A 25,494-nucleotide genomic window follows, 5' to 3' on the forward strand; every position below is an offset into this window, starting at 1 on the left:
TAATTCTAAAAAAAATTAAATTTTTTTTAAAAAAAGCCTATCGCAGGCGCGGAATGCAGAGAGGCTAGTTATATAAGAAAGAAAGAAGAGTGGGATGACATATTTTTGGGGGTTAAATGATGATTTGCTTCCTAAACTTGTACATAACTTTCGATTTACCCCTTATAATTTTTATTTATTTATAGAAAATTAAGGATATAAACTTTTTTTTTTCCGCCAATTTCCCCATTCCGTCTAAATTCACAATATTTCATCTAATTTGTAATTAAAAATGAGGGCAAAATGGTCATTTTATACATTAAAAAAATGAAAAATGAAAAATGAAAATCTCTCTCTCTCTCTCTCTGCAGGCTGGCGTGGGAATGGGGGTTGTCATTTGGCAGTGGCTTAGAGGATGGCGAGTGAATGGTAGGTAGGGACTGGAGTTTAGGGTTGGGCGGGCGCGGGAGGGGGAGGATAAGAAATCGAGGGGGTTTCGGGTTTGTGGGGAAGGATGAAAAACCGAAGGGTTTCGGGTTTGTGGTTATCTTGAATTTCGGGTTCTCGGATCTCTTTTCTTTAGTGTCTTTTTCTTCTTCTGATTTTTAGAGTTTTTCTATTTAAACCCCGCATTTTTCTTTGTTCACCCCGTATTCTAAGTTCACCCCAACTTCTAATTCAAATTTTCACAATTTCTAAGAAAACCTCATTATCTTCCCAAACTACCCCTAAATACACACTCAGCATAAAAAATAAAAAAATAAAAACTCATCAACATCACACCCCACACCCCGCTATCTTGCCCTTCACCATAGCCCAAATGATTAGAAGCAGTTATCCCTCAAGGTCCTATATTCGAATCTCTCCTTCCTCAATATTTCTTGTAAAAAAATATACAAAAAGTAAAAAAATAAATTTTTTTTTTTGGTTGAGTTCAAAACCATGCTAACTAGTAATCACAATGTTGTCAGCGAATAATATAGATGAAAGTATAAGGTGCAAACTACAATCAGCCATCCCTCTATCATGTTGCAGCATTAAAAAAGAAAGAAGACACACACAATTTCAATAGAGCATCCTCTCCCTTGGTATGAGAGAAACTTTGCACTACACCTAACACATTGCAACAAGACCATTACAAAGACACAGGCCCTCAACTTCTCCTCCTTTGCGTGCCCTGTTCTTCAGTCACAGCAAGGCCCATGTCTTCCAACCCAAAACCTCCAAACCAAAAGGCAGGCATTATAATGTGGTCTCTTACAATGCAATGATTGAAGGTTACTGAAGACAGGATAATTAAGATGTCTGAAGCGCTGGATCTTTTCAATGAGATGAGGCTTAGATTGCTCCACCCGAGTCTCTTGATTTGTCAACCTTCTTGGTGTTTCAGCTGATTTATTTACTTTGGAATTGAGCAAGTAAATCCATGGCCTAGTCACCAAATATGGGTACTGTTTGGACGTAATTGCTGGCAGTGCTCTTATAGATGTTTATTCTAAGTGTGTGGTGTGTGTATATAGATGTATTAGGGTTAAGTACTAAGTTTGATGAACTTTTTTGTCTTTTTACACAATAATAAAACTTAAGATCTTAATGATTTAATTATTGGGGTGAACAAAGAAAATGTGGGGTTTAAATAGAAAAACTCGATTTTTATTGCTGTCAATTTTTTTTAAATGATTTAATTGAAAATTGGATGAAATGTTGAGGATTTAGATGGTAGGGGGAAATTGAAGAAAAACAAAAGTATAAATCCTTAATTTTCTAAAAACATAAGGATATGGGGTTAATTGAAAGTGAGGGACAAGTTCAAGGGTCAAAACACCAGTTAACCTTATTTTTGGAGTACCAATAGGCCCTTGAGATAGTAGTTCTTTGTTATTGCCTTTTAAAATATAAGAAAAAAAACTAAGGAGGTTTACTATTATACCAAATATAGGAGCCCAAATTATAAAAAAACCTATAAGAAATGAACTTTTTAAATACAATTAAATCTCATTTACAACATAACAAAAAGACTTTTAACTTCTTTTAAATTACAAAACTGTCATTGATTTCTTAAAACAAACTCAATCTCAAAACTTCATAAGAAAACCTTAAACACCCAATAAGGCATTAAAGTAATTTAATAATTAAAATTAAATTCAATATGGCCAACTGTCATTTTTTTGAGTGTTTTTTGGGTTTATTTATAAAAATTAAATCGTGTAAGTTTATATATAGTTTTAATGCTAAGAATGGTAGGACTAAATATCTCAAAAAACTAAGAGTAGGACATTTTTTGAGTGTCAATTCCCATTCTAATATGCAAAGGGCTTATATTTCTAAGTGATTAAGAATATTTATTCTGCAGCAGAGGTAGTTCATCCCTCCCCAACTTGTATCAACAACCCCCCAAGAAGCCGACCAATTTTGAATGGTGCCCCTTATTTCTAAAACCCCTAACTTTGCGAAGTCGGAGACTCAGACTTTTGAGCAAAAGAGAAAAAAGAGTCGGAGACCGAGAACCGTTCGGCAACAAAAATATTGTAAGCCAGACCCTCAACCAGAAGGCAGCAGCAGTATGAGATAAATTTAGAGAGGAAGCTCTGAGTCTTGTTCAGTAGAGAGGCGTTGCCGCATATCCATCAAAATCTCTGAGGTAATATTTTCTGAAGTCATGTTCATTCTATTCAGTGGAGAACACCTTTTGGGTTCTAACTTCTAATAATTACTAGGCTTGGAATCTCATCGAAATGCTCATGACCCGTTTGCAAAAACTCACAACAGCATCTGTTTTGAAATGGGTTTCTTCTAGTTTTGCTGAAAACCACCTTAGACTATCAAGAACCCCACTTAAGCCAATTTTCCCCAATGCCCAAACCCTTAGGCTTTACAGTTCAAGAAGAGGTCTTGAAACGGAAAATTCTGTAAACTTGGAGAACACTCTGACGTCTAATGGAGAAAATGCTGCTCGAATTTCTCGAGTTATTATAAAAGAAGCACAGGCTGCATTGTTGGATTATTTGCATTGTACTAGAGGCTTGCAGTTCATGGATGCAGAAAATATGAGTAAAAACTCGCCACATTTTCTTGAGAAGCTGTTGAGAAGGGTGGATAATGAAAATGAAGATGAAGTTGGGTGGTCAATTGCCCGGTACTTGAGGTATCACCCTATAAATGAGTTTGAACCTTTCTTTGAGAGCTTGGGCTTAAAACCTTCCGAGTATGTTCCTTATCTTCCTCGTAGTTTGATGTTCTTGACTGATGATGGTTTGTTGCTTCATAATTATACTGTTTTGTGTCGTTATGGGATTGCACGCAATAAGATAGGAAAGATTTATAAAGAAGCAATAGAAGTATTTCAATATGATTTTGAGGTTTTGCCATCAAAACTTCAGGCTTATGAAGAACTAGGTATCAGCCAATCTGCTTTGATTAAGTTTATTGTTGCTAGTCCTTATCTTTTAATTGGGGATGTGAATGCTGCATTCGTTGAGGTATTGGAAATATTGAAGAGTTCTGGATTTGAAACCTGTTGGATTGAGGAGAATTTGTTGGAAGAACATTCTTATAATTGGAGCCGGATGCTTGAAGTTCTACATTGGTTTAGTGAGAAGGGTTGCAGTGATGAGCAGTTGGGTGTACTAATTGGTCAGCACCCAGATATTTTATTTGAGGGATCAGGGAAAACAACATTTTCACTAATTGGATTCTTATGGAAATTTGGATTCACTATGAGCCAGATATATTCAATATTTCTGCAGTTTCCAAAAATTCAAGTTACGAAATTTGTTTTGAATTTGAGGAATTGCTTTTTGGTCTTTAATAAGATTGAGATGGAGGTTGCAGAGGTTGGGAAGATTATCCGTTCTCACCCCCTGTTACTGGGTTCAATTGCTATAAAAAAAACCAACACCTTACTTTCTGGCTTGAACGTCGGAAAGAAGCGCCTGTCTAGATACATACAGGAGAACCCAGAAGAATTGAAGAATTTGGTTGTGGGCAGAAGAGTTGAGCGACTTCCAGCAGCCGAAGAGGACCAAATATCAAAGGCACAGAAGCTTGAGTTCTTGTTAGACAAAGGTTTTGTAGAGAACTCAAACAAAATGAAAGCAGCACTGAAGGTATTTCGAGGCAAAGGAACCGAGCTTAAAGAAAGATTTGATTGCATTGTGAATGCTGGTTTGGATCGCGAGGATGTCTGTAAAATGATTGAAGTATCCCCGCAAATACTTAACCTGAAAAGGGGTGTGATAGAAAAGAAGATTGATTTTCTTGTAAATCATTTGGGTTATCCCATATCATATCTGGCGTCCTTTCCATCATATCTTTGCTATAGAACTGAAAGGGTCAAGTTTAGGGTATTCATGTACAATTGGCTCAAAGGTCAAGGAGAGGTAGACCTTAGGCCTGCCTTGAGCACTATTGTTGCAATGTCAGATGCTAAATTTTTGAAGGTATATGTAAATCATCATCCTGCTGGTCCTCAAGTTTGGAAGGATTTCAAGAGTAAATTTTATTCCTAGTATTAAAATATTATATTCTTCTCCTGTCAAGGTTCTGCATTGCTGGGTGATCCCAAGTTGGTACTAATATACATGATCCTTTTTCTTTTACATGCTGAAATTTTTATTGAGCATTAACAGTTTTCAGGTGATATAGCACATAAGAACAAGCACGGGCAAAATAGAATTAAGTCCAGGTTGTTTGAAGTGTGTTTTGTGTATATATTTAGTATTGACTATCCGTTAAGCATAATGTTAATGTTAAAGTTGCATCCAACAGAAACAAATTGGCAATGGGTAAAGTTAGAGGATTTTATGTATTTAGATACAGGTTCTAAAATGTCCATGCTCTGTTCTCAAGAACCCCCTCAAATGTGATCCCAATGAACCAAAAATATGTGTTTCAATAATATCGTGACATGGAGCACGTTGTCACGTTTGGTCGAACTAGACCTTGCAGATAAATTATCATTGGGGTACAATGTTAAAGCTGGAGAAGCTGACCCAAAAGCAATTGGCAATAAGTGTATATGCTGGGGATTTTGTATATGTGGTGTTAAGAATGCTTGATACATGCTGGGGATTCAATGATTCCATGATGTTTGCATTTTGCAGTGATGAAATGATTTAGTAATATCATCACTATTATAATGCAACTCTTCTCTTCGTTTTTCACATACTGACATTTGAGTTTTCATTTATGTGCAGAGCTTTCGTGGTTTTGTCAATTTTGGTGCATCTCCACTTTGCATATAGCATATTGTACTTTTCACGTACTCAGTAAAACTGTTAACCTCACAAACCTGAAATCCTGTCCTCCCTTTTTGACATCTATTATCAGAGTTTGATTTTCTGATTTGAACTTTCGGTGTTATAAAAGACTGCAGTGATTTTACCAAGGGCATTCTAATTTGATGTTGCTGCATCAGGAAAATCGTTGGTGCAATGAGCGTTAGTTAAATTTCAGCTATTATATGTTAAGTTTCATCTTTCTTTTGTAGTAATTTTGAAATCCTTGGCCATGAGTTGCCAAAGAAAAATTCTTCTCAGGAAACTGATAGAAAACAGATGAAAGGGTGAAACCACATATTTGCCTCATGCTTTGATTTCCTGGGTAGAATGAGATCGTGGTGGTTTCTACATAAAAGCTAACAGCTCGTCTTATCTGGCGGCATCTCACCCCGCCTTCAGGGACTTTAATGTTTAAAGATTATGAACACTCCACGGCAACGGGGCTTTTGCAGTTTGTTTGCCTTTTTCGGAGGCTCATTTCTTTGCTGTTTTCCTTTGACTTCACAAGGGGCACTTGGTGAGGCAATGCGCTCACCCCTTTTATCCAAGATCGAATTATTCTCATCGTAGATTCGTGTAATTTAGATTATTATATTAAAAAAAAACTTGATTTAAAAAGAAAAAAAGAAAAACCATGTAACATAGTGTATGCAAAGCATTCACCATGACATGTTCCTAAAACATCTTATTACCCCTACATCCATGGACTTAGGTTCGGTTTCGTCTCCCCAAATATTGCTTATTTAAAAAAATGAACACCCTAATATATATCCCTTCATGATTAATTTATCCTCTATTTTCTACTAATTTATCTTAACTTCACAAACTGGACAGGGCGTGAAAGGTTGACTGGGCCCACAAAATATACCCACAACTAACCTGGACCTAACTTCCTAAAATTATGATTTGTCCCAAAATAAAATGATAGAAAGAACGGAAATGGAGTAGGCCGAGATTAACCAAACAAATGTCCTTCTACTGGGCACGTTAAGTGATAAAACCCTATTGACCTAAACAAGAAAAAAAAAAACAAAAATCTTAAACCCTTCTGGCGACGAGAGTTCTGCAACCAAAACCCCCTGGAAAGGCAACCACTCAATAAGCATCAGTACCAAAAGCTCCTGCTGCTGAAGCTCTAAATCTTTCTTGAGGAGTGAGCTCATGCCTAAGTGTTGCTCAAAATTGCAAGGTAATATTTCATCGAAAGACTTCATATTCATTTCTTTTAAGCTGAATCTGGGGATTTTTGGATTCTCTTCAAACTGGTCATGACCCATTTGCAGAAACTCAGAGTGGCATCTATTCTCAAATGGGTTTCTTTAAATTTTTATGAGAACCACCTTAGATCATCAGCAACCCCATTTCAGCCAATTGGGTCTTTCTCCAATGCCCAAAGCCTTAGACTTTACAGAACAAAAAGGGCTTCTGAAGATAAAGATTCAGAAAATTTTGATAAGTCCTCAACTGGTGATGAAAAAAATGCTGGTCGAATATCTGGTTCCATTAAAAAAGAAGCGCAAGCTGCATTGCTGGATTATTTGCATGGTACAAGAGGGGTACGCTTCATGGATGCAGAGAATATGAGTAAAAACTCGCCGCATTTTCTGGACAAACTTTTGAAACGGGTTGATAGTGAAAAAGAGATTCTTATGAAAAAGAATAATGAAAAAGAAATTGGGCGAGAAATTTCCCGGTTCTTGAGGTACCACCCTATTAACGAATTTGAGCCTTTCTTTGAAAGCTTGGGTTTGAAACCTTCTGAGTATTTTCCTCTTCTTCCACGTAGTTTGATGTTTTTGTCTGATGATCAGTTGTTGGTTCACAATTATACTGTTCTATGTCATTATGGGATTGCACGCAATAAGATAGGAAAGATTTACAAGGAAGCGACAGAAGTCTTTCAATATGATTTTGAGGTTTTGCTATCAAAACTTAAAGCTTATGAAAAACTCGGTCTTAGCCAACCTACTTTGATTAAGTTTCTTGTTGCTAGTCCTTATCTTTTCATTGGGGATGTAAATGTGGAATTTGTTAAGGCATTAGAAAACTTGAAGAGTATTGGATTTGAAACCAATTGGATTGAGGGGAATTTATCGGCAGATAGTTCTTATAATTGGAGCCAGATGCTTGAATTACTAAGGTTGTTTAGTGAGATGGGTTGCAGCAATGAGCATTTGGGTGAATTGATTGGCCAGCACCCATATATTTTATTTGAGGGTTCAGGGGGAAGGACAATTTCACTAATTGGATTGTTACTGAAATTTGGATCCACAAAGAGCCAGTTATGTTCAATGTTTCTACAATTTCCACAGATTCCAGTTGTGAAATTCATTACAAATTTGAGACAGTGCATTTTGTTCCTGAATGAGATTGAGATGAAGGTTTCAGAGATTGGGAAGATTGTCCATTCCCATCCCCTGCTACTGGGCTCGATTTCTTTGAAAAAAGCTAACAGCTTACTCAATACCTTGAACACTGGAAAGACACGATTGTGCAGATACATCCAGGAGAACCCACAAGAGTTGAAGAATTGGGTTTTGGGCAAAAGAGTTGATCCATTTCCAGGCTCAGGAGAAAAGCATATATCAAAGACACAAAAGACTAAGTTCTTGTTAGATATAGGATTTGTAGACAACTCAAACAAAGTGAAAAAAGCGCTTCGAGGAAAGGGAGGGGAGCTTCAAGAAAGATTTGACTGCATTGTGAAAGCTGGTTTGAGTCAGGAGGATGTCTGTGAAATGATTAAAGTAAGCCCTCAAATTCTTAACCAGACAAAGGATGTCATTGAATTGAAGATTGATTTTCTTGTAAAACAATTGGGTTATCCCCTGTCATCCTTGTTGACCTTCCCAAGATATCTTTCCTATAAAATTGAAAGGGTCCAGCATAGGATATTCATGTACAATTGGCTCAAAGATCACGGAACAGCTGATCCTGGGCTTTCCTTGAACACTATTATTTCTTGCTCAGATACATATTTTATAAAATATTATGTAAATCGTCATCCTAGTGGTCCTCAAGTTTGGCAGGATTTGGAGAACGAAATTTATTCCAAGTACTAAAGTATTCATTGCTTTTACTGTTTTGTTTTTGTTTTGTTTTTTTCCTGCATTACTGGTTTTCTTAAGTTGATACTAACATATGACAAGCAAAGTTTATTTAGCACCAGGTTATTGTACCTTGTAAGTGTGTGTTCGTGTATGTGTGCATTTCCTGTCGTAAGTAATTGACCGTCCATGTTCTACATAGATGCTAAATCAGTCTCTGTTTTGCTTATATATATATATATATATATATATATTCTGAGAGAAATCAGTCTCGGTTTATAATGGTGAAAGTCATTTAATGATTTTTTCTATAATCTGATGCAGTTTTCTTTTTAATTTCACCCTTTTTTTCCGATGTGCAAGATCTTGTTAGTTATGACTTACTGAGTACATCGCCACTTTACCACAGCTGGTTGCACTTCCACATTCAATAGTTGTTCAGCTTGAAATAGCTTATCATCATGAGATGACCCTGAAAATTTATGTCATCAGTTTGACTTCTTTTACCATAGGTCAACAGTTATCTGGTTTTAGTCTTATAAAAGTTGCAGTGCTTTACCTGAGTTATTGTTATTTCATGTTGCTGCATAAGGAGAATGCTTGGGGTAAAAAGAAATAGCATGCATGGTTTACATGAAATTTGACCTATTATCTGTCAAAATACTTCCCATATTTTGTCTTACAGATTTGAAACTCTTGGCCACGAGTTGCCAAAAACAGATGAAAAGGTAGAGCAATGATCTGCAGTGGTGGCTCATGTTTGCTGTAGTCTCTGCATGAAAGCATGAATGAAGGAAATGGCCTATTCTGAGAGAAAACTGTTAGCTTGGTTGAGATTTTTACTCTCGCCTTTTTCATTCGTTTCTAAATTTTATTGAATGCCTGGAAGTAATTGTTATTGGGAAGGTGTACATGATTTTCGAACTGGCTGTGCCGGTAGTTGGATTATTGCTCAATGAGTTTGTTGAAGCCTTGAAGCATTCTAAAGCATGTTCATTAACAGATTCACTGTTCTTGAGGTCGAGAAGATTATGTTATGTGCTATCTCAATTTTGTTCCATTTCTTATTGGATTAAAGAGCAATTGGCGCTATGATTTAGATGTTCTACTCGACCCAACTTGAGGCTTTAGTTCCATTTCTTGTCGTTACAAAATTTCGTAGTTTTTGGTTACCTAAAAAGGAAAATATAGCTTCCAAGCCTAGCAGCGAAGGCCATTGCAACCGGCATACACCATGGCCATGGTCATGGCCTTTTAGAAATGTTATCGACGCCACCAGAAACGCTTCCACTCATACTTTAGCTAGAAATGTTATTGACGCCACCAGAAACGCTTCCACTCATACTTTAGCTAGAACATAACTCAAGTATTTCTACCTGTGGGTAAGGTTGCTTCATCCATATCGTTAAGCCCTTCTTATTGTTGAAATGAGGTGCTTTGTTTTCTCGAGTTTAATACTCTTCAAAGTCATTGGCTTAATATACTTTTTTTTTAAAGTAAAACATATTTTTGGTCATTGTGTATACAATACAAAGTAAATAATGGTTTTTTTTTTTAAAAAAAAATCTATTACGAGTATTGAAATTTTAAATTGTTAGTAGGGAGCACATCCGCTCTAACCGACTTGGCTATCAAATACCAAACATCAAATTTAAATTTGATGGCTGATGTGGCAATATGACATTTGCACAGTTTTACACTTCACACGATATGTCAAATAAATAATTATTGTAACAGTCAAATCATTCAAGATAAAAAATAAATAAATAAATAAAAGTAACATCCAGCTGTCTTTAAAAACTAATAAAATATTCATTTGACATCTTGCTTTTGAGATGTCAAAAGTAAACCTCCAGCCTTTATTCTACATTAGTTTTGACAATTCAGTTGTAGTGATGTAAGATGTTATTTCTAGCCGTTAAATATTTTGACACTTTTTGACGTATCGGTTGGAGATACTCTTAAGCCCATGTCTGCTGATCCCACTGACAAAATTCAACTACAAAGATAAAATTGAAAGTGCAAAATGAACTGGAATGACAATCCTTGACGAAAAAAAGGCTATAACATGTTGCGTGAATTTTTTTTTTGAGTGCTGCTATTTTCACTTCCTGTCCTATTTCTCCATTCACCTTATCCTCAAAATTTTAAAGACAAATTTACCTTGTACAATGACTTCTAAGGGCTTAGGGAAAAAACTACGGACTAATAATGTTATGACATCTGAAGCAATATGTCATTAATAAATATTTTTATTAACTTTATGAATAAAGCTTCAACTGCTCCCACTCTCTCTCCTCCCAATTAATTGGCAAACCCTTTACCCTTCTTCTTCTTCCTCCTCCCCTTCGACCCTCTCTTCACTATATTATTCGCCCATTGTTGAAGAAACATTTAGCAGCTGGCTATAAATTAATGGAGCAGATTGGTAATAGCAATCTTTTAATTCAAATTTGTATTATCACGTGAGTCGAAACTCGAAATAAAAAATTACAAATTTAAAAAAAAATTTTTTTTTTGAAAAACGCTAGAAAGTAGCAGAGTGCTTTTATTTTTTGTTGTCGGAAGGAAAATAAAAACCCAACAAATGATTCCCCCTCCAAGGTTGATGCAAGCTATGCTTGTACTCAAAGAGAAAAAAGTAAAGGAATTTATAGGTGGATTTTTAGTTAAAAGGATACGTATGGGTTGGTTCCTAAAAATTTCTCGATCAACAATATGTCCCCGGTGAAGCCCCGTCTTTGGAGATCAAACCAGAAATGGGGAAAGAGGAATCGAAAAAGAGACGGTTGATGGGGATGAGAGAGATTTAAGTGAGAGGAAGGTGAAGAGTTTAGGAATAACGTTAATTAAAATATGAATAAGATATGAATATTTTTAACATTTTAAATGAATTAAAATTTAAACAGAATTTTAGTAATAGGCCGGTGGAAAGATAAGATTTTATTTTTTCAAATTTATATGGTGGGTGGAGAAATGAGACGAAGGGAAAATAATAGCACTTAAAAAATTAAAAACTGATAATTTCGTAAATTTCGTAGAGGTTGTGTGAATTTTTATTTATTTATTTATATTAAAAAAAAAAGGATATACACGTTGGATTCAACTGGATTCCATCGTGACCTAAGCATTAATGCTATTTGACGAGGAAAAAAAAAACATTAATGCTAGTTATATAATACTGATCATTATTTAACACATACATATGACCCTCGGACTGTGGAGAGAAGGACAAAAAAAAAACAAACAAACAAACATTAAAAAAAAACAAAAAACTCACATACTACTTTCTCACCAGTTTCTTCTCCTCGCTTCCTCTATTCAAGTTCTTTCTCTCTGCCTCCTCTCTTTAGCTAACCTCTCAAAAGCTCAGTATTGCTTTTGATTAATCTGTTCAGGCTCCAATAATATTTGTGCTAACGTTTCTCTTTGATGACATGATTCTCTGATCTGGGTCTTCTTTACTAGTTATTCAGATCCTAGTTTTCAATTTCTTTTGGCTTCTGCTACTTCACTGTTGGAAAAGCCAGTAATAGAAAGCAGCCTATTTGGTTCTTGGGTTTTTGTTAGTTTATTGATTGCTCTAATCAGATTGCGAGAAATGGGTTTTGCCAATAAGATGCAGAAAGTGGATATTTGCTTTCAGGTCAGCTTCATTCTTCTTTGCTTCGCTCTTCTCTATGTTGCATATGTACTTTGTCACGCTTTGGTTTTCTAATATGAGTGCTTCTGTTTTTTGTTCTGTGAAGATTAATGGTAGACAAAGAAAATAAATTGCTTTCGTCAATCCTGGATTTCTCTCTGTTTGGGACCTGAAAAATCAAAGTGAGTTACTTCAACGAGACTAATTATCGTGTTTGGGTTGAGTTAGTGCTTCATAATCTGGAAACATCTTAAGTCGTAAGTTTCAAATTGAACATATTTTATGTAATCTGTCTTGCAATGTTTTAGCAGCCAAACTTGAAATTACTGATTTGGATTGTTGAAAGTGAAGCCAGAATGGTGTTTGATCCAAAAGTGATTGCCCTTTCCTGTTTATCTGCAAAGTTTAATAAATACCTTGTTCAGGTTGAATATAGTTTACAAAGGGTTTAGCTGGTTTGTGATACTTTATTACCGTTTTCTAGTGTTTCCATATATTTTCCTTTCAAACTCTCTGGACTGGCTTGATTAATGCTTGAATTAGTTGAGTCAGAGCCACTAGATAATAGAATCTCTTGGCAGCATCAAAGATGCAGTTTTGTTTTTGGGTATTGAAATGATAGGGGTGAAGGGTTCGAGCCTGCATTTTTTTTTCTTCTCAATTGAATTTCTCATAAACCAAAGATAGTGTAAGGAATTAAAGAGGCAGTCATGATTGACTTTAACTTTCTGATTTTGTTTGTACTATGTAGTACCTTTTTGAGGTAAGCTTTAGGATTTTCCTGTTCCTTAAAGGTCTCAGTTTTAGCTCAAATATATATATATATATATATATATATATACTGGTTTCATTAATAGTCATTGGAAGCTGATGTGGATTTGCTTTAATCCTCTTCTGCTTGTGGATACCTTAATACTGGTATTCTGTATTATAAACTTTGCACGCTGATTAGTGGAGTTTAGTCTGTTACTCATTTTGAGTTTTGCTTCTAAAATCATTTGTTTGTATTTGCAGAAATTTTTCTAGTGTGGAATTTTCTTCACGAGGTTTATTTACCATGGGTAGAGGTAGAGGTAAAGGGAAGAAACAAAGCATTATTGCTGTTCGTGAGGATCCTGGAAGTGGTGAAGAGGAGAGGATTCCACCAAACAGGAGAAGAGGAAGGCCACATAAACCATTAAAGGAAGATATTGGAGAAGGAGAAGAAGCTCAGAAGACAGAAGATGTTGAGGATGCAAAAATTTATGTTTCTAGCAAAGACATGAAAAACCAATCTGCCATAGAGAATGGAAGGAAAAGGAAGAGGTCTGCTCAGGTAAAAGAAAATATAAAATCAGTCAAAGAGGATAAAAACGTTGAAACAAAATCAAATCTTGATGACTCGACAAAGTCTGTTGGATTCCGACAAAATGGGAGTAGGCGGAAAAACAAGCCTCACCGAGCTGCTGAAGCTGGTGTTCAGTGCAAATGAGTTCAGTTTTGCTGTTGTGATAGTTGCACACCTTCTTTGCCATCAATGGATAAATCAGAAGCATGGAGAAGGGCTTTGTTGGTTCACCTATCATTCCTTATATTGCCTTCATTATATGTTTTACATTTCTATAAATTCTGAGTTCTTTCTTTTGCGAACAGATGATTTTGATTGTGAGGTTTTGAAATATTCACTTGTGCCATGCTATTTGCTTCTGTTACTAGCCACAGACATTTTCGTTAGCCTTACAAAAATTTTCTCTGACAGCATTCATTTTGCTTGAACTTAGATGAGGTTGCCTTCATTTTTCGTTCTTCATTTCTCTTTCCTGAAAAGGAAAATAGATTTGGGGATATTCGTTTCTCTTTCCTGGAAAGGAAAATAGCTAGGGAGGGAGTATACATGCTTTCAAATTATCCAAATTCCACCAGCAGAATACACTGGTGCTTCGATTCAGGCAGCTCACAAAATGAAACTTTTATACCTGGAAATAGACCCATACACCTGAAGTCTTGAATAGAGATAATGGCCTTCACAATGGATTACAAGTGTTCACTGGATTTTGTTGCGCATTACTTGAACATGTGAGCTAAAGATATGGCCCTTGTAGTTGGTTTCCATGGTATAATCTTGAATTCTCTAACAGCAAATGGATTAGATCAGAGACTAATTACTTCTTATGAACACGTGAACAGATGTGTTTGGTGTTGGCTCTTCTAGCAGATGATAATTGAGGAGACTCAAATACTCAACAAGGGAAAACCAGGTGAGTTCAACGGTGACGGATTTCATTTTTAGTTTACAATACTAACTCTTTTAAGTTATTAAGTTGCCAGTGCTAGAGTCATGGATTTCATTTACATGGCTGAATGATTAAAATATATAGGTAAGTGTGATTGATAGTCATTCTCCTGATGTTCTGACAAATATGGAAAACAAACATTTTCAAAACAGAAATCTATATGCATCCCCTTTTTGGTTCCTATTTGTGGAATAGATTGGGTTAGATGCCTGAATGAAATTGGTCTCTACATTCCCTTGGAAATAATGATGATGTTGATCAAATACTCTGCACATGCATAGGGGATCTAAACACGATATCAAGTGTGCACCTGTTTTGGTAATCCAAATAAAGCTGAAGCTTAGGTAACAAATTGGCATCTGAGCAATTTCACTTTTGTCGAGTGTATTCAGGATCCTATGTGTTATGTTTAGTTGTGTCAAGTGTATTTAGGATCCTATGTGTTATGTTTAGTTGTGTCGAGTGTATTTAGGATCCTATGTTATGCGCAGTTTAGGTTTGATCTTACAAAGCCAATTGAACGTACGTGTGCCTCCAATCTATACGAAACAAAGTTATTCCTTACTTGGACTGTCACATCGAGAACTTAGAAGCATTTTGTCACTTCGACTAAACTTTTGAAATACCATGCAGTGGTTATTGTCAAGAACCCTTTAGATGGTTTAGTGCAACCGGAACACTACTATTATCCCACGAGAAGGGTATGCATTGTGGCCGTTGAAGTGCTTAGAAGGACAAACAATGAAATGCCCTTCGGGTAGGAGTCTAGTCAAAACCAGTGTCTTGGATTACAAACACGTTAAATACTAAAGTTTAGCACTGTTGTATAATTTCCTTTTGTATGTGTAGTTTTTGCAGCTAGCACACATTAAAAGCCCCACATTGTGTGCCATATAGCTTACAGATCAGAATACAGGGTGAAATAATGAGTTTCGCTTTTGACAGCCTTCTTTTCTGAGAGTGTTTCTTCATCCAATCCGTTTTAGAATTCATGGGTGTTATTTTTTTCTTCATTCATAGCCACCAAAATTTATGGTGCAAATGAGCGACGCCGCAGAAGATGTCGGGAACTTATATCCGAGCCTTGCTAGAGATGATACATCTCAGTTATACAGAGTTTGTGGGATTTGACATCAGTTTCTTTTAGTAATATATTCTTATGCAATATAGAACTGAAATTTTAGGAGACATGTCGCAGCCCAAAGCTTTTGTTTAGTCTTTGTCTAGTTGCTAACCATACCTTTGGCATTCACCAGTGACTTGGCTTTCATTAGTTGATGCTGATGGCTTGAGGCGAAGAGGTGCTGACCAAGATTGTGCATACAAGAAGATATCCATGTTTAACATTTTTTTTTCCAGTATAATTATGTAGTCCGCAAAATCAACTACAAATCTGCCAAACATGGTTCATCTAACAAAACATTAGATTCGTTTGAATCCAAGTAATAGCCTCAAATGACATCCAAAGTTAACTTGTGAAACTTGCCGGCGCATATTTCTTATCTAACATACGTTACTTCGAAATTTACCATTAACAAAATATATATCCATGGCCATTGACAGTTTATGATTAGACAAGACACATATAATCCAAAAGCCTTCAACTATTTGAGTTACATGATTTGAAGTCGCATAACTTGGAACTCCTGAATTTCTCAAGTGTAACTTGGGCATTAGAGCCTCTTCGGCAAATGCCACACCGGTTTCCAAGAAACTTAGTCGTTTCGTTTGATTTTTGGTCATAGAGGACATTTTTGGAGCTCCCTTGCATTCCTTTTTATTTGGTTCAAATTCACCTTCTCCTTTTCATTAAGGAGTTGGCGAAAATGTCCTCAATACCTCTTTTAGCCAATTTTCCATTATTTTGTTGAAATTATGAGAAACGAGATCAGAGGTTTTTGTGTTGCACGTGTGTAGAATCGTTCATGTGAGACCACCATTAGTTACATGCATGGACGTACTTATTACCTTAGTCAAACTAAAGACAGAGAGATGGCCGAGATTGTGTACACTTCAAACAAACATAAATTAGATTCAAATAGACATTGCTTGCAAAAAAATAAAAATAAATGACATTGTTTGCAATTGTAGCTTGGGCCAAGCACTGGGACCTCACACGCTAAGCAAAAAACCAAGGGAACATCCTTCTACTCTTCCTTGAACATCAATGGATGCGGCACTGAAATGCATATATATATATATATATATATATATATCACGAGAGTGTTTCCGTACGTTACCTAAATTAAGGATGAACTGGGAATGGCAAAAGACTTGTAGCTCAAGTGCTTAAGAGTAGTTATCCTTGTCATTGAGATCATGTGTTAGAATCCACAGTATTATTTGTATAAATATAAAAAAAAGAGAGAAAAGGATGAACTGCGAATTCTGCACGGATCAACAAATCAATGGCTGTGAAGAAATAGAAATGTAGAAGTAGCTGTTATAGCAACAAGAAAGAGAGAGAGAGACAGAAAGGAAGGAAGCTCGCTCTCTCAATAAAACATCGCTGATGCTTTCTTGCTTTTATAGGTAATGGGATTTTGAATTTTTATAGTAATTTTGTTCAAGTTGTTGTGTCTTCGTCTTCTTCTACAAGGAGTGGACATGACTAATTAACACTAAAGAGTCGCTTTGATTGCTTCTTATGACAACGAAGATTCTTGAACTCAACCGCAAGTAGGAGATTATCCCTTTCTTTTATTTATTTATTTATTTATTTATAAAGAAAGCAGAACCTCAAAGAGAGACTAAGGCTTTTGCATAGTCAAACTAATCGGACCAGTTTCGCTTTCGTCGAATGTAATCAGGATCCTACGTTGTGTTCAGTTTGGGTTTGATCTTATGCAAAGCCAATTGAACATAGTTGTGCCTTTGATCTTATATGGAACGTACTTACTTATGACTTTGGACTATCACCTCTAGAAGGTAGAATTTCTGCCCACACCGCTGCAATGTGGAGTGTAGTTGTCCAAGTATGAAGATGGAGTTGAAATATTCAGGAGTTTTGTAGGAAGTTTGCGATATTTAACATGCACATGACCATATCGGTAACTAACAATTTTATATCCATGTTTAAAACTTAGACTGTAAGTACAAAATATAAAATGAGAATCAGTTAATTTGAAAAATCAGACATTAAAATTTCCACTAAATATTAGAATTAGTCAAGACATTCTACGTGTAAATTTATATTACACTTAGAACATTCAAACACCAATCCTTTGCAAGGTCGACCACACCTCTTACAAGGAAGAATCCGCTCTCTCTTATCGGAAGGAATTTCACTCCTCCTCTTTTCAACAAGGGTGACAGGGTGTGGGTGATTCGGATGCTCGTAACTATCTCCTAACTTGACTTGCGGATGCCTCCCGAGAATGCAATAAGGATGACAATCAAAGTCACAATCCGAGCAGGAGTAGAACCAGAGTTTGGGATCTCGTTTGCCTTTGCATATTTCACAATAATATTCATCTAACTCGTTTTTAACATTGTCATAGGTGAGCTTGAGAGGTTGATTGTCGTACCTGTGCCTCACTGTATGAGCTAATTTAACACATGAAAAACAGAGATGGAAGTCGCATCTCCTACAACTGAACCAAAACTCTTTTTCAAAAGTGCCACAACCCCTATATTAATAAGTGTTTTCAAAATTTCTGTTGAACTGGAGGGTGTGAACATGAGCCTCATGTTTAAGAGCCTTCTGCTTCGATAGAATAGTGCAGTGAAGGTCAATGTGGTTAAATATACCATGAGAGTATACAAAGCCTTGGCCAAACGTTTCGCACATCAAACAATTGAACACCCCACTAATCGAATGAGCCCTTGGATGGAGTTCAAATCGGTCAGATAATAAAAATGGGACACAAATCTTTTTAGGTATCTGTGCACAAGCTGTATGTAGAAAGAAAGAGCACAACGACTCTTGTTTTGTACAGCTATAAAAGGCATCAATTTTGGTGATGGGTTGCATGCAGCCATTACAAGTGATTATTCTATCATCATCATCATCACCATTATCTTGATGATCACTATTGATGAGGAATAAGACATGTGGATGGCTGAAGTGATTGATTTGCAACTCAATTTGGTTGCTGATTATTCTATCATCATCATCATCATCAACGCTAACATCCTCAAGACGTATTGTTATGCAGCTATTGTGGGCGACAAAACTGCAACATTCATGTTCACAATAATAAACCGCGCGGCTTTTGTCCATGTTTCCATAACAGAGGTCACAGAAATTTTGGATTTTTGGGAAACTATCTTCAAACCACCGGGTGAGCTTTAGGCGGTGTTGGTGGTGGGCCGTTTTGACGTGGCTTGGTAACCATAAACAACTTTTATGGACCAGGAGCTGGCAGATGCTGCATGAGTACAAGGTGGTGCCATAAATATTAGTAGTACTATCAATGCCGCAGGCTTCACAAGTTAATTTCGCAGGCTTCCTTAGTTGGATGAATTTGTGGTCATGACAGTCAAGAATGTTGCCCCAATTGGAAGTACATTGGAGGTCAATGTGGAACTCACATTGGAAACATCTGTATGTGAATCTCCAGAAGCAATCTTGATGACATGCACTGCAACTCTTTTCCCTGTCACTTGTGTCAAGAGTAAGTGGGTGCTTGCGGTGGATCGGGTGGTGGATCTCACCCGGTAGCTCGGCACATGATTTATGGAAATATTTGCCTCCCCAACAAATGTTGCAATGGTAGCCCGGCCCGAGCACTCGGTCACCACACCCATAGCAGAAAATCGGGCGACCATATTCTTTCTTTGTCATCAACACATAAAGATCCCTTTCTTTCTTTGGCTCCTTCTTGTTCAAGGTCAGATGCTTTCGTGCTTTTAAATAAACTTTACCAAACCCATATTCCAAAACTCTACTCTACTTCGAGAATGTAATATCCAAACTAAAACTGAGATTCCGCAGCAGTTTCTATTGAATTGTTCTTACGTCACAACTTATCTCCCTTTTTAGAAGTAGAAGAAAGTGCCATAAACAGATAATTTCAACCAAATTAATATAAATATAATTCAGAGACCATTACTAAATTTTTGTTCTTAAGAAAATACAAATGTGAAGAATTACATATATTTAGTTTGGAGTTATGCATACTTAACTTGAGAATAATCTAATAGAAAGAGCCACGCCAATTTGTTTTTTCTTTAGCCATAAGAGAATCACTTTTTTTTTTCTTCCCAAATTCTTTTCGTGACTCAACATGTTGAAAGCGAATGGATTCTCCAAATGATCTAAGCTTCCAAATATCTTGAATAGTTTTTTGAATACTCCAAGGAGTCAAAATCTTCTTTAGGCCATCGTCAATGATAAGTTTAGAATCACCCTCAACAAAAAGTTTTCGCCATTCACGGTTGTGGCCATGGGACAAGCCCATCCCAAAAAGCAATGCTCTCTGCCACATTGATAGTAGTCTCAGCTATCTTATTCGCACTTGCAAGTAAGACATGACGATCACTATCATGTATGACGAACTCAGTGGATTCTTGTTTCGGACTGAGCCGTCAAAGTTAATTTACAAATTTATAAATAAACCCAATCCTAGACATGTATTTATAAAAAAATCCAAGCACTATTTAAACATAGAAACACACCCAAAATTAACCCCAAAGTCAACTTTTTGGGTGTATTTATAAATGGGTTTTGAGTATGTGTAATGATGGATTTTGGGTGTGTTTATATGTTTAAATAGTGCTTTGATTTTTTTTATAATTTCAACTCCCATTTTAGGTGTTTTAGTGAAACTCCCAAGTTAATTTTGATCCAACCAACAAGGAGATGCCATTTAATGGGCATGGACCTTTATCCTTAGGGCATTTCTAGGGCTACAGGCCAACCCGGGCAGGAGGGGGCCCTAGGCCCGCGAAGCGCTTCCAACGCGCAATTGCAGTTCTTTGCTAGTTCATCCTTTTCTTTTTCTTTTTCGAAGGAAAAAGTATTTGTTTTTTTAAAGAATTTGTGTATTTAATACGGGACGTTTTCTTTGGTCCTGTCTGTTTCCTTTGTGATGTCTATTGTGCATGGCTGTTTAACAATACAAAACCCCTTCTTTAACATGATCAATGAAACTTAAATCAAATATGCAGGCACATAAATGTCAAAAACAGAAATGAAGAATTAGTATGCATATATGATTACTTATTTTCTTCTGTTAAATTTTCAGATATCAAGATGCGTGTAATAAACCACATTGAAAAGTTGAGAGACCTAATATGAGATTATAAAGAGTTGTGCTACTCTCCCATTGCCCATTGGTTTTGGGGTGTAAAAGTTCAGGCCCTAGCATGGACTTAAAACGTTTTGGAGTGTAACCTCAACTTCCTTCAGTGTAATCGTTCATGCAAACTTAATACACAATAATTTAATGTAATATTCTTGCAAACACCAAACATAACACAAAAATATGTGCCATAGTTAGACTTTCTAGATCATCACCATCTCCTATAGCTAACGGATTCACAGTTTTATGGGTAACAAATAATTCATATTCATATTTGAAAATGTTAGGTTATAACCTCAAAAGCATAACACCAGAATGAAATTTAAAGACACCTTCTGCGGGAGAATCTGTTGAAGAATCTTTTGCTGCTGTTACATCAGCTGAGATGGTTACATCAGCATCAGAGACACTTTCTGTTGAAGAATCTTTTGCTGCTAAAGAATTTATTGAAGAATGTTTTGCTGCTGAAGAATCTGTTGAAGAATCTTTTGCTGCTGTTACATCAGCTGAGATGGTTACACTATCACTTTTGTATTCTTGAGTGGATTTACGGTAACCATTTTGGTGGATATTGACATTGCACTCTGAACATTCCCAGACCAATCCTTCAAATGGTTTACCACATGCTTGACAAGAAAGAATGTGCTCTGTCTTATCAAAAGGAATGACACTCTTTCTCTTCTCAACAAGAGTAACAAGGTGTGGGTGAGTGTCATGCTGATATGCTTCCCCTAACTTAACTTGCGGATGCCTGCTTAGCATGTACAATTTTAATCAAAGGAAGAATATTTGATTACTGGGTAATTCTCTTTACAATGTAAAGGGTATCTATACACAGGTTTTCCTACAATCAAGAGACTAATAAAGGAAAGCAAATCATGTATAATCAATTACATATAATTTGGCTAATCACTCAGTCCCTAATATATTGGGATTTAGTTGACTTCTCAACACCCCCTCAAGTTGGAGAGTGAATGTTGCGAACTCCCAACTTGCACACCATAGCCGAAAAATCTTCTTTTCCCAAGGCCATTGTAAACACGTCTGCTACTTCTTGTTGAGATGAAATATATCTTGTAATCACTGCTCCATCCAAAATTTTATCCCTGATAAAATGACAGTCCATTTCAATATGTCTAATTCTGTCATGGAACACTGAATTGGCGGATATGTGCAACGCAGCTTGGTTGTCACAATGTAAAGTAGTTGGTCCTGGGTCTGGGAGTTGCAGGTCTTGCAATAGATAAAGCAACCAAGTAATTAAGTACTTGTCATTGCATGATATTCAACCTCTGTTGAAGAAAGAGATACTGTTTTTTTTTTTTTTGTCTTTTTGTTCTCCATGAGATCAAAGAATTTCCAAGAAATACCCAATAGCCACTTGTTGACCTTTGTGTTGTTGGGCATCCCGCCCAATCTGAATCACAGTATGCTGTCAACTTCATCTCATTTTTAGCAGGAAAGAATAGTCCTTGTCCTGGGGTACTTTTCAAATACCTCAAAATGCTCATGGCGGCATCTAAGTGTGGCTTGCGAGGCTCATGAAAGAATCTACTGAGTATATGTGATAAGTCCATAAATTTACGCATTTATGTACTCTTTATACTTAGTTTTTTTTTAGGAGAATTTGGTTTAAAAAGGACTTATTACATTATTTTCTCAATTTTCAGCTTTCCAGAGCAAATAATTTGTTTTCAACGGAAATAAGACTCTTTGGTGGAGTTTTAGTACGAGACCAATTGGAGATGAAAGTCAAAACTGTGTTGTTGTGGAAGAATGACTATTTGAAGACTTTCTTGATTTTTCCTCAAGGTGTGCATATATGGCTGGAAAGATAAAACAAAAATCTACAATTTACATATTTTTTCCGAATTTTCTTGGGGGAGGAACAACCCCAAACATGCGTGCAAAATAACTGAAGTGTTATCCCAGTCAAAGTAGGAAGAGGAGTCAATTACTTACCCATTTTGGATTTATGTTTTAATTAAGTTTTTCTTTATTCTTTGGCTGCTGTAAAAGCCCAGCTAGCATAGGAATAGATGTGTGATGTTTTATTTAAGCATGAGACACCGGAAGAGAGAGACACGCAAAGACTAGGAGAAATTGGAGATACCGGAAGAGTACTGCAATTGGCTAAGTTTGATTGTTTCTTTGTTATATTTTTTCTGATGTCGAATTCTATGATTATGTGTAACTAATTTTCCTTTTCTAGGGCATGATGTAGCCCAAGTGTGATAATCTAGTTTTCTTATTTTACCTATCTATTGATTGCCGTTTGATGTTGGATTCTTAATCACTGTGCGTAATAACTTGGTTTCTTATCTTGATGCTTAATCACCTTCTAGACTTTTAGTTGAGTTAATCAGATGCAAATTTGAGTAAATACCATACTTAATTTGAGGCTTGCTTCTTGTGATTAGAATTTGTAATTCATCTAGGGTAAATATCATACTCCTAGGGTTTACATGTTTGTTCGAGGTTTTTGCTGATCTTAATGAATTTCTATGTGTTGATATTTGACCTAAATACCATAGGCGAATTGCATGTAGGAATATACGAGTTAGCCTAAATACCATAGGTAATTCATGAAAAAGGAAAATTAAGCGGCGACATCAAATGGTTAGTTAATAGGGAGGTGAATAAGAGGCTAGATCGGATTACTAGTGGTGAATTCATTGTCCTAGTGCTTCTATCAATTTGAATTTCTCATTCTTGTGTTTCGTGACTTCCTACTTGTTTTATCTTTTAATTTCGTTGGTAATTAAATCATTCTTTCAAAAACCCCTTTTGTGTTTACGTGAGTATGCTACGTGTGTTAATTTCTTATTTCTATAATTAGAGTAGTTAAAGTATTTTGTGAAGTAAATTAGGTTAGACTAATTGGTAGTTGAACTCAATCCTCGCGGGAATGACCTCGTACTTGCCATACTATATTACGATTGACCTTGTGCACTTGCGAGTATAATTTGTGTTTAGACTAATCTTTATAATCTCCATTTTTCAGGTTGTCTAGAATTCACAACAATATGTACTAAAGACATAATATCAGGTCTTGTTATGGTGAGATAAATTAGACGTCCCAACAACCTTCTATACTTTGCTGGATCATGAAGTATCTCACCTGTATCAGAAGAAATTTTGGAATTTTGTTCCATGGGAAAGCTTATTGGACGTGCCCCCAAAGCTCCTTCAAATTTAATAATGCCCAGTGCAGATTTCCTTAGACAAATAGAAATACCTTTCCTGAAACGTGAGACCTCAATGCCTAAAAAATATTTAATATCACCAGGGTCTTTGATCTTAAAACGAGTATTAAGAAATCGCTTGAGGGCATTAATGGCAGGCAAATTATTTCCTGTAATCATGATTTCATCGACGTAGATCAAAAGAGCGATGAATGACTTGTCATTTCTGAGGGTAAGAAGTGAATAATCGACTTTCGACTGAGTGAAACCAGCAACTTGTATGGCTTCAGTGAACTTAGAAAACCATTGGCGAGATGCTTTCTTTAATCCGTACAAGGATTTGTGAATGTGACATACCAAATGCTCCCTCTGTCACCGAAGATAAGGAGGAGGTGACATATAGATTTCCTCATGTAAATCGCCATAAAGGAAGGCATTGTGGACATCAAGTTGATGCAAAGACCAGTTGTGGGCATCGACAATAGCAAGAACACACAGAATAGAAACCATCTTGGCAGTAGGAGAAAATGTGTCATGGTAGTGAAGACCTTTAGTTTGAGTGTATCCTTTGGTTACGAGACGAGCCTTATAGCACTCAATGGTGCCATCAGAGTGATGCTTAATTTTATAGACCCATTTGCATCTAATGCGTTGCTTCCTTGGAGGAAGAAAAGTGAGCGACCAAGTTTGATTGGATTCCAAAGCCACAAGTTCAGATTGCATGGCCTCGTGCTAGTGTGGATCAAAAACAGCCTCTGCAAAAGTGTTAGGTTCTATTGGCTGACTAATATTGGCAATGAAAGTAAAATGTGAGGGTGAGTAACGATGACAAGAAAGGAAGTCAGAAAGGGGATAACGAGTATTTGTGATGCGACATGTTAAGGAGTTCAACGATTGGTCAAGTGTGGGTAAAGTAACCTATGAGCAAACATAATCTTGGAGACAGGCTAGTTTAACCTTTTGGTGAAGAGAATGGCGGATGGGGGCTGGTAGTACATAAGGAGAAGAAGGTCGAGATGGAGGTGGTGCGGCAACTGTGTCGGAGGGGAAAACGGGGCAGCAATGTCGAAAGAAGCCGTGAGATTGAGTGGGGCGGGAGGAGATGGAGAACGTGGTGAGGGTGGGTATGGAGAGATAGGTGAAAGAGATGACAAATCAGATAAAGGAAGAGGTAAAACAGGAGGTGGAGGTTCTATGTGAGAGTAATAAGGTAGAGTTTGGAAAGGAAAGTGACTCTCATTTAAAACGACATCGCGACTAGTAAAAATTTTTCTAGTGGTAAGATCAAATAATTTTAATCTTCTAGTGAAAAACGACTCTCATGAAAATAATTTTAAAGATGCGTCAAACAAATGTTGTAATAACGGTGTCATAAACTCACTTCAACGACGCATTTTAAAAACACGTCATAGTTTATCACATTTAATGACGTGTATTTTCGATGCATCATTAAATCTGCGTCATAAAAAGACATTTTTTTTTTTGTAGTGGTATAGGATTCGAATGATTGTAAAACGGAGTCCCGGATACTTCAGAAATGCCAACTCTAGGGCTAGGTTTACAGTAATTATCCGATCGTATGATTGTGGCTAATCCAACCGTCCGATCGAGACCAAACTCTCATGACATATGTCGTAGGCATATTGGAACCTTTAGAAACTCTCGGATCAGAAATTTTGAGGTCATGGACCCCACGGGGTCCCGGGTCGACTTTTGGGACTTTTAAGCTTTTTGAGTCCCGAGGCACTTCTAGACCATTCCAAAGATGAGAAAACCTTTTGTGGGAAAAGTTGTGATAATTCTGGAAGATGAGTTTCAAATAGTACCTCTAGTTGCCTTGAAT

General features: G+C 36.5%; 3 protein-coding genes and 1 pseudogene across 8 annotated transcripts; 3 read left to right on the forward strand and 1 right to left on the reverse strand.

Moving 5' to 3' along the window:
- Window positions 1–2,315: 2,315 nt before the first annotated feature.
- LOC103339509 (transcription termination factor MTEF18, mitochondrial-like) lies at window positions 2,316–5,328 on the forward strand. Of its 2 annotated transcripts, none has more exons than XM_089043147.1 (2): window positions 2,316–4,418; window positions 5,175–5,328. In XM_089043147.1, exons 1-2 carry the CDS (start codon window positions 2,715–2,717, stop codon window positions 5,220–5,222), a joined length of 1,752 nt encoding a protein of 583 aa, XP_088899273.1. In that variant the 5' UTR covers window positions 2,316–2,714; the 3' UTR covers window positions 5,223–5,328. The 2 variants fall into 2 exon arrangements, with proteins under 2 accessions (XP_088899273.1, XP_008241026.2); XM_008242804.3 differs by lacking the exon at window positions 5,175–5,328 and having other exon boundaries at window positions 2,316–2,620; window positions 2,697–4,577.
- An 849-nt stretch (window positions 5,329–6,177) lies between these two features.
- LOC103339510 (transcription termination factor MTEF18, mitochondrial-like) lies at window positions 6,178–9,397 on the forward strand. 2 transcript variants are annotated; one of them, XM_089043146.1, is made up of 2 exons: window positions 6,178–8,005; window positions 8,991–9,397. In XM_089043146.1, the coding sequence occupies exons 1-2, from the start codon at window positions 6,527–6,529 to the stop codon at window positions 8,994–8,996; spliced, it is 1,485 nt and encodes a 494-aa protein (XP_088899272.1). In that variant the 5' UTR covers window positions 6,178–6,526; the 3' UTR covers window positions 8,997–9,397. The 2 variants fall into 2 exon arrangements, with proteins under 2 accessions (XP_088899272.1, XP_008241027.2); XM_008242805.3 differs by lacking the exon at window positions 8,991–9,397 and having other exon boundaries at window positions 6,180–8,441.
- A 2,135-nt stretch (window positions 9,398–11,532) lies between these two features.
- LOC103339432 (uncharacterized) lies at window positions 11,533–15,063 on the forward strand. Of its 4 annotated transcripts, XR_001678313.2 has the most exons (4): window positions 11,533–11,951; window positions 12,055–12,130; window positions 12,963–14,003; window positions 14,115–15,063. XR_001678313.2 is itself a non-coding variant. In XM_008242728.3 (3 exons), exon 3 carries the CDS (start codon window positions 13,006–13,008, stop codon window positions 13,417–13,419), a length of 414 nt encoding a protein of 137 aa, XP_008240950.1. In that variant the 5' UTR covers window positions 11,540–11,951; window positions 12,055–12,130; window positions 12,963–13,005; the 3' UTR covers window positions 13,420–13,634. The 4 variants fall into 4 exon arrangements, 3 of the variants coding, with proteins under 3 accessions (XP_088899550.1, XP_008240950.1, XP_088899549.1); XM_008242728.3 differs by lacking the exon at window positions 14,115–15,063 and having other exon boundaries at window positions 11,540–11,951; window positions 12,963–13,634; XM_089043424.1 differs by lacking the exons at window positions 12,055–12,130; window positions 14,115–15,063 and having other exon boundaries at window positions 11,539–11,951; window positions 12,963–13,634.
- A 2,321-nt stretch (window positions 15,064–17,384) lies between these two features.
- Window positions 17,385–18,829, reverse strand: LOC103339511 (uncharacterized; annotated as a pseudogene).
- Between the last annotated feature and the right edge of the window lie 6,665 nt (window positions 18,830–25,494).

Source organism: Prunus mume, linkage group LG8, assembly GCF_029339155.1.
Source record: "Prunus mume cultivar Tortuosa linkage group LG8, ASM2933915v1, whole genome shotgun sequence".
Taxonomy (NCBI): Eukaryota; Viridiplantae; Streptophyta; class Magnoliopsida; order Rosales; family Rosaceae; genus Prunus; species Prunus mume.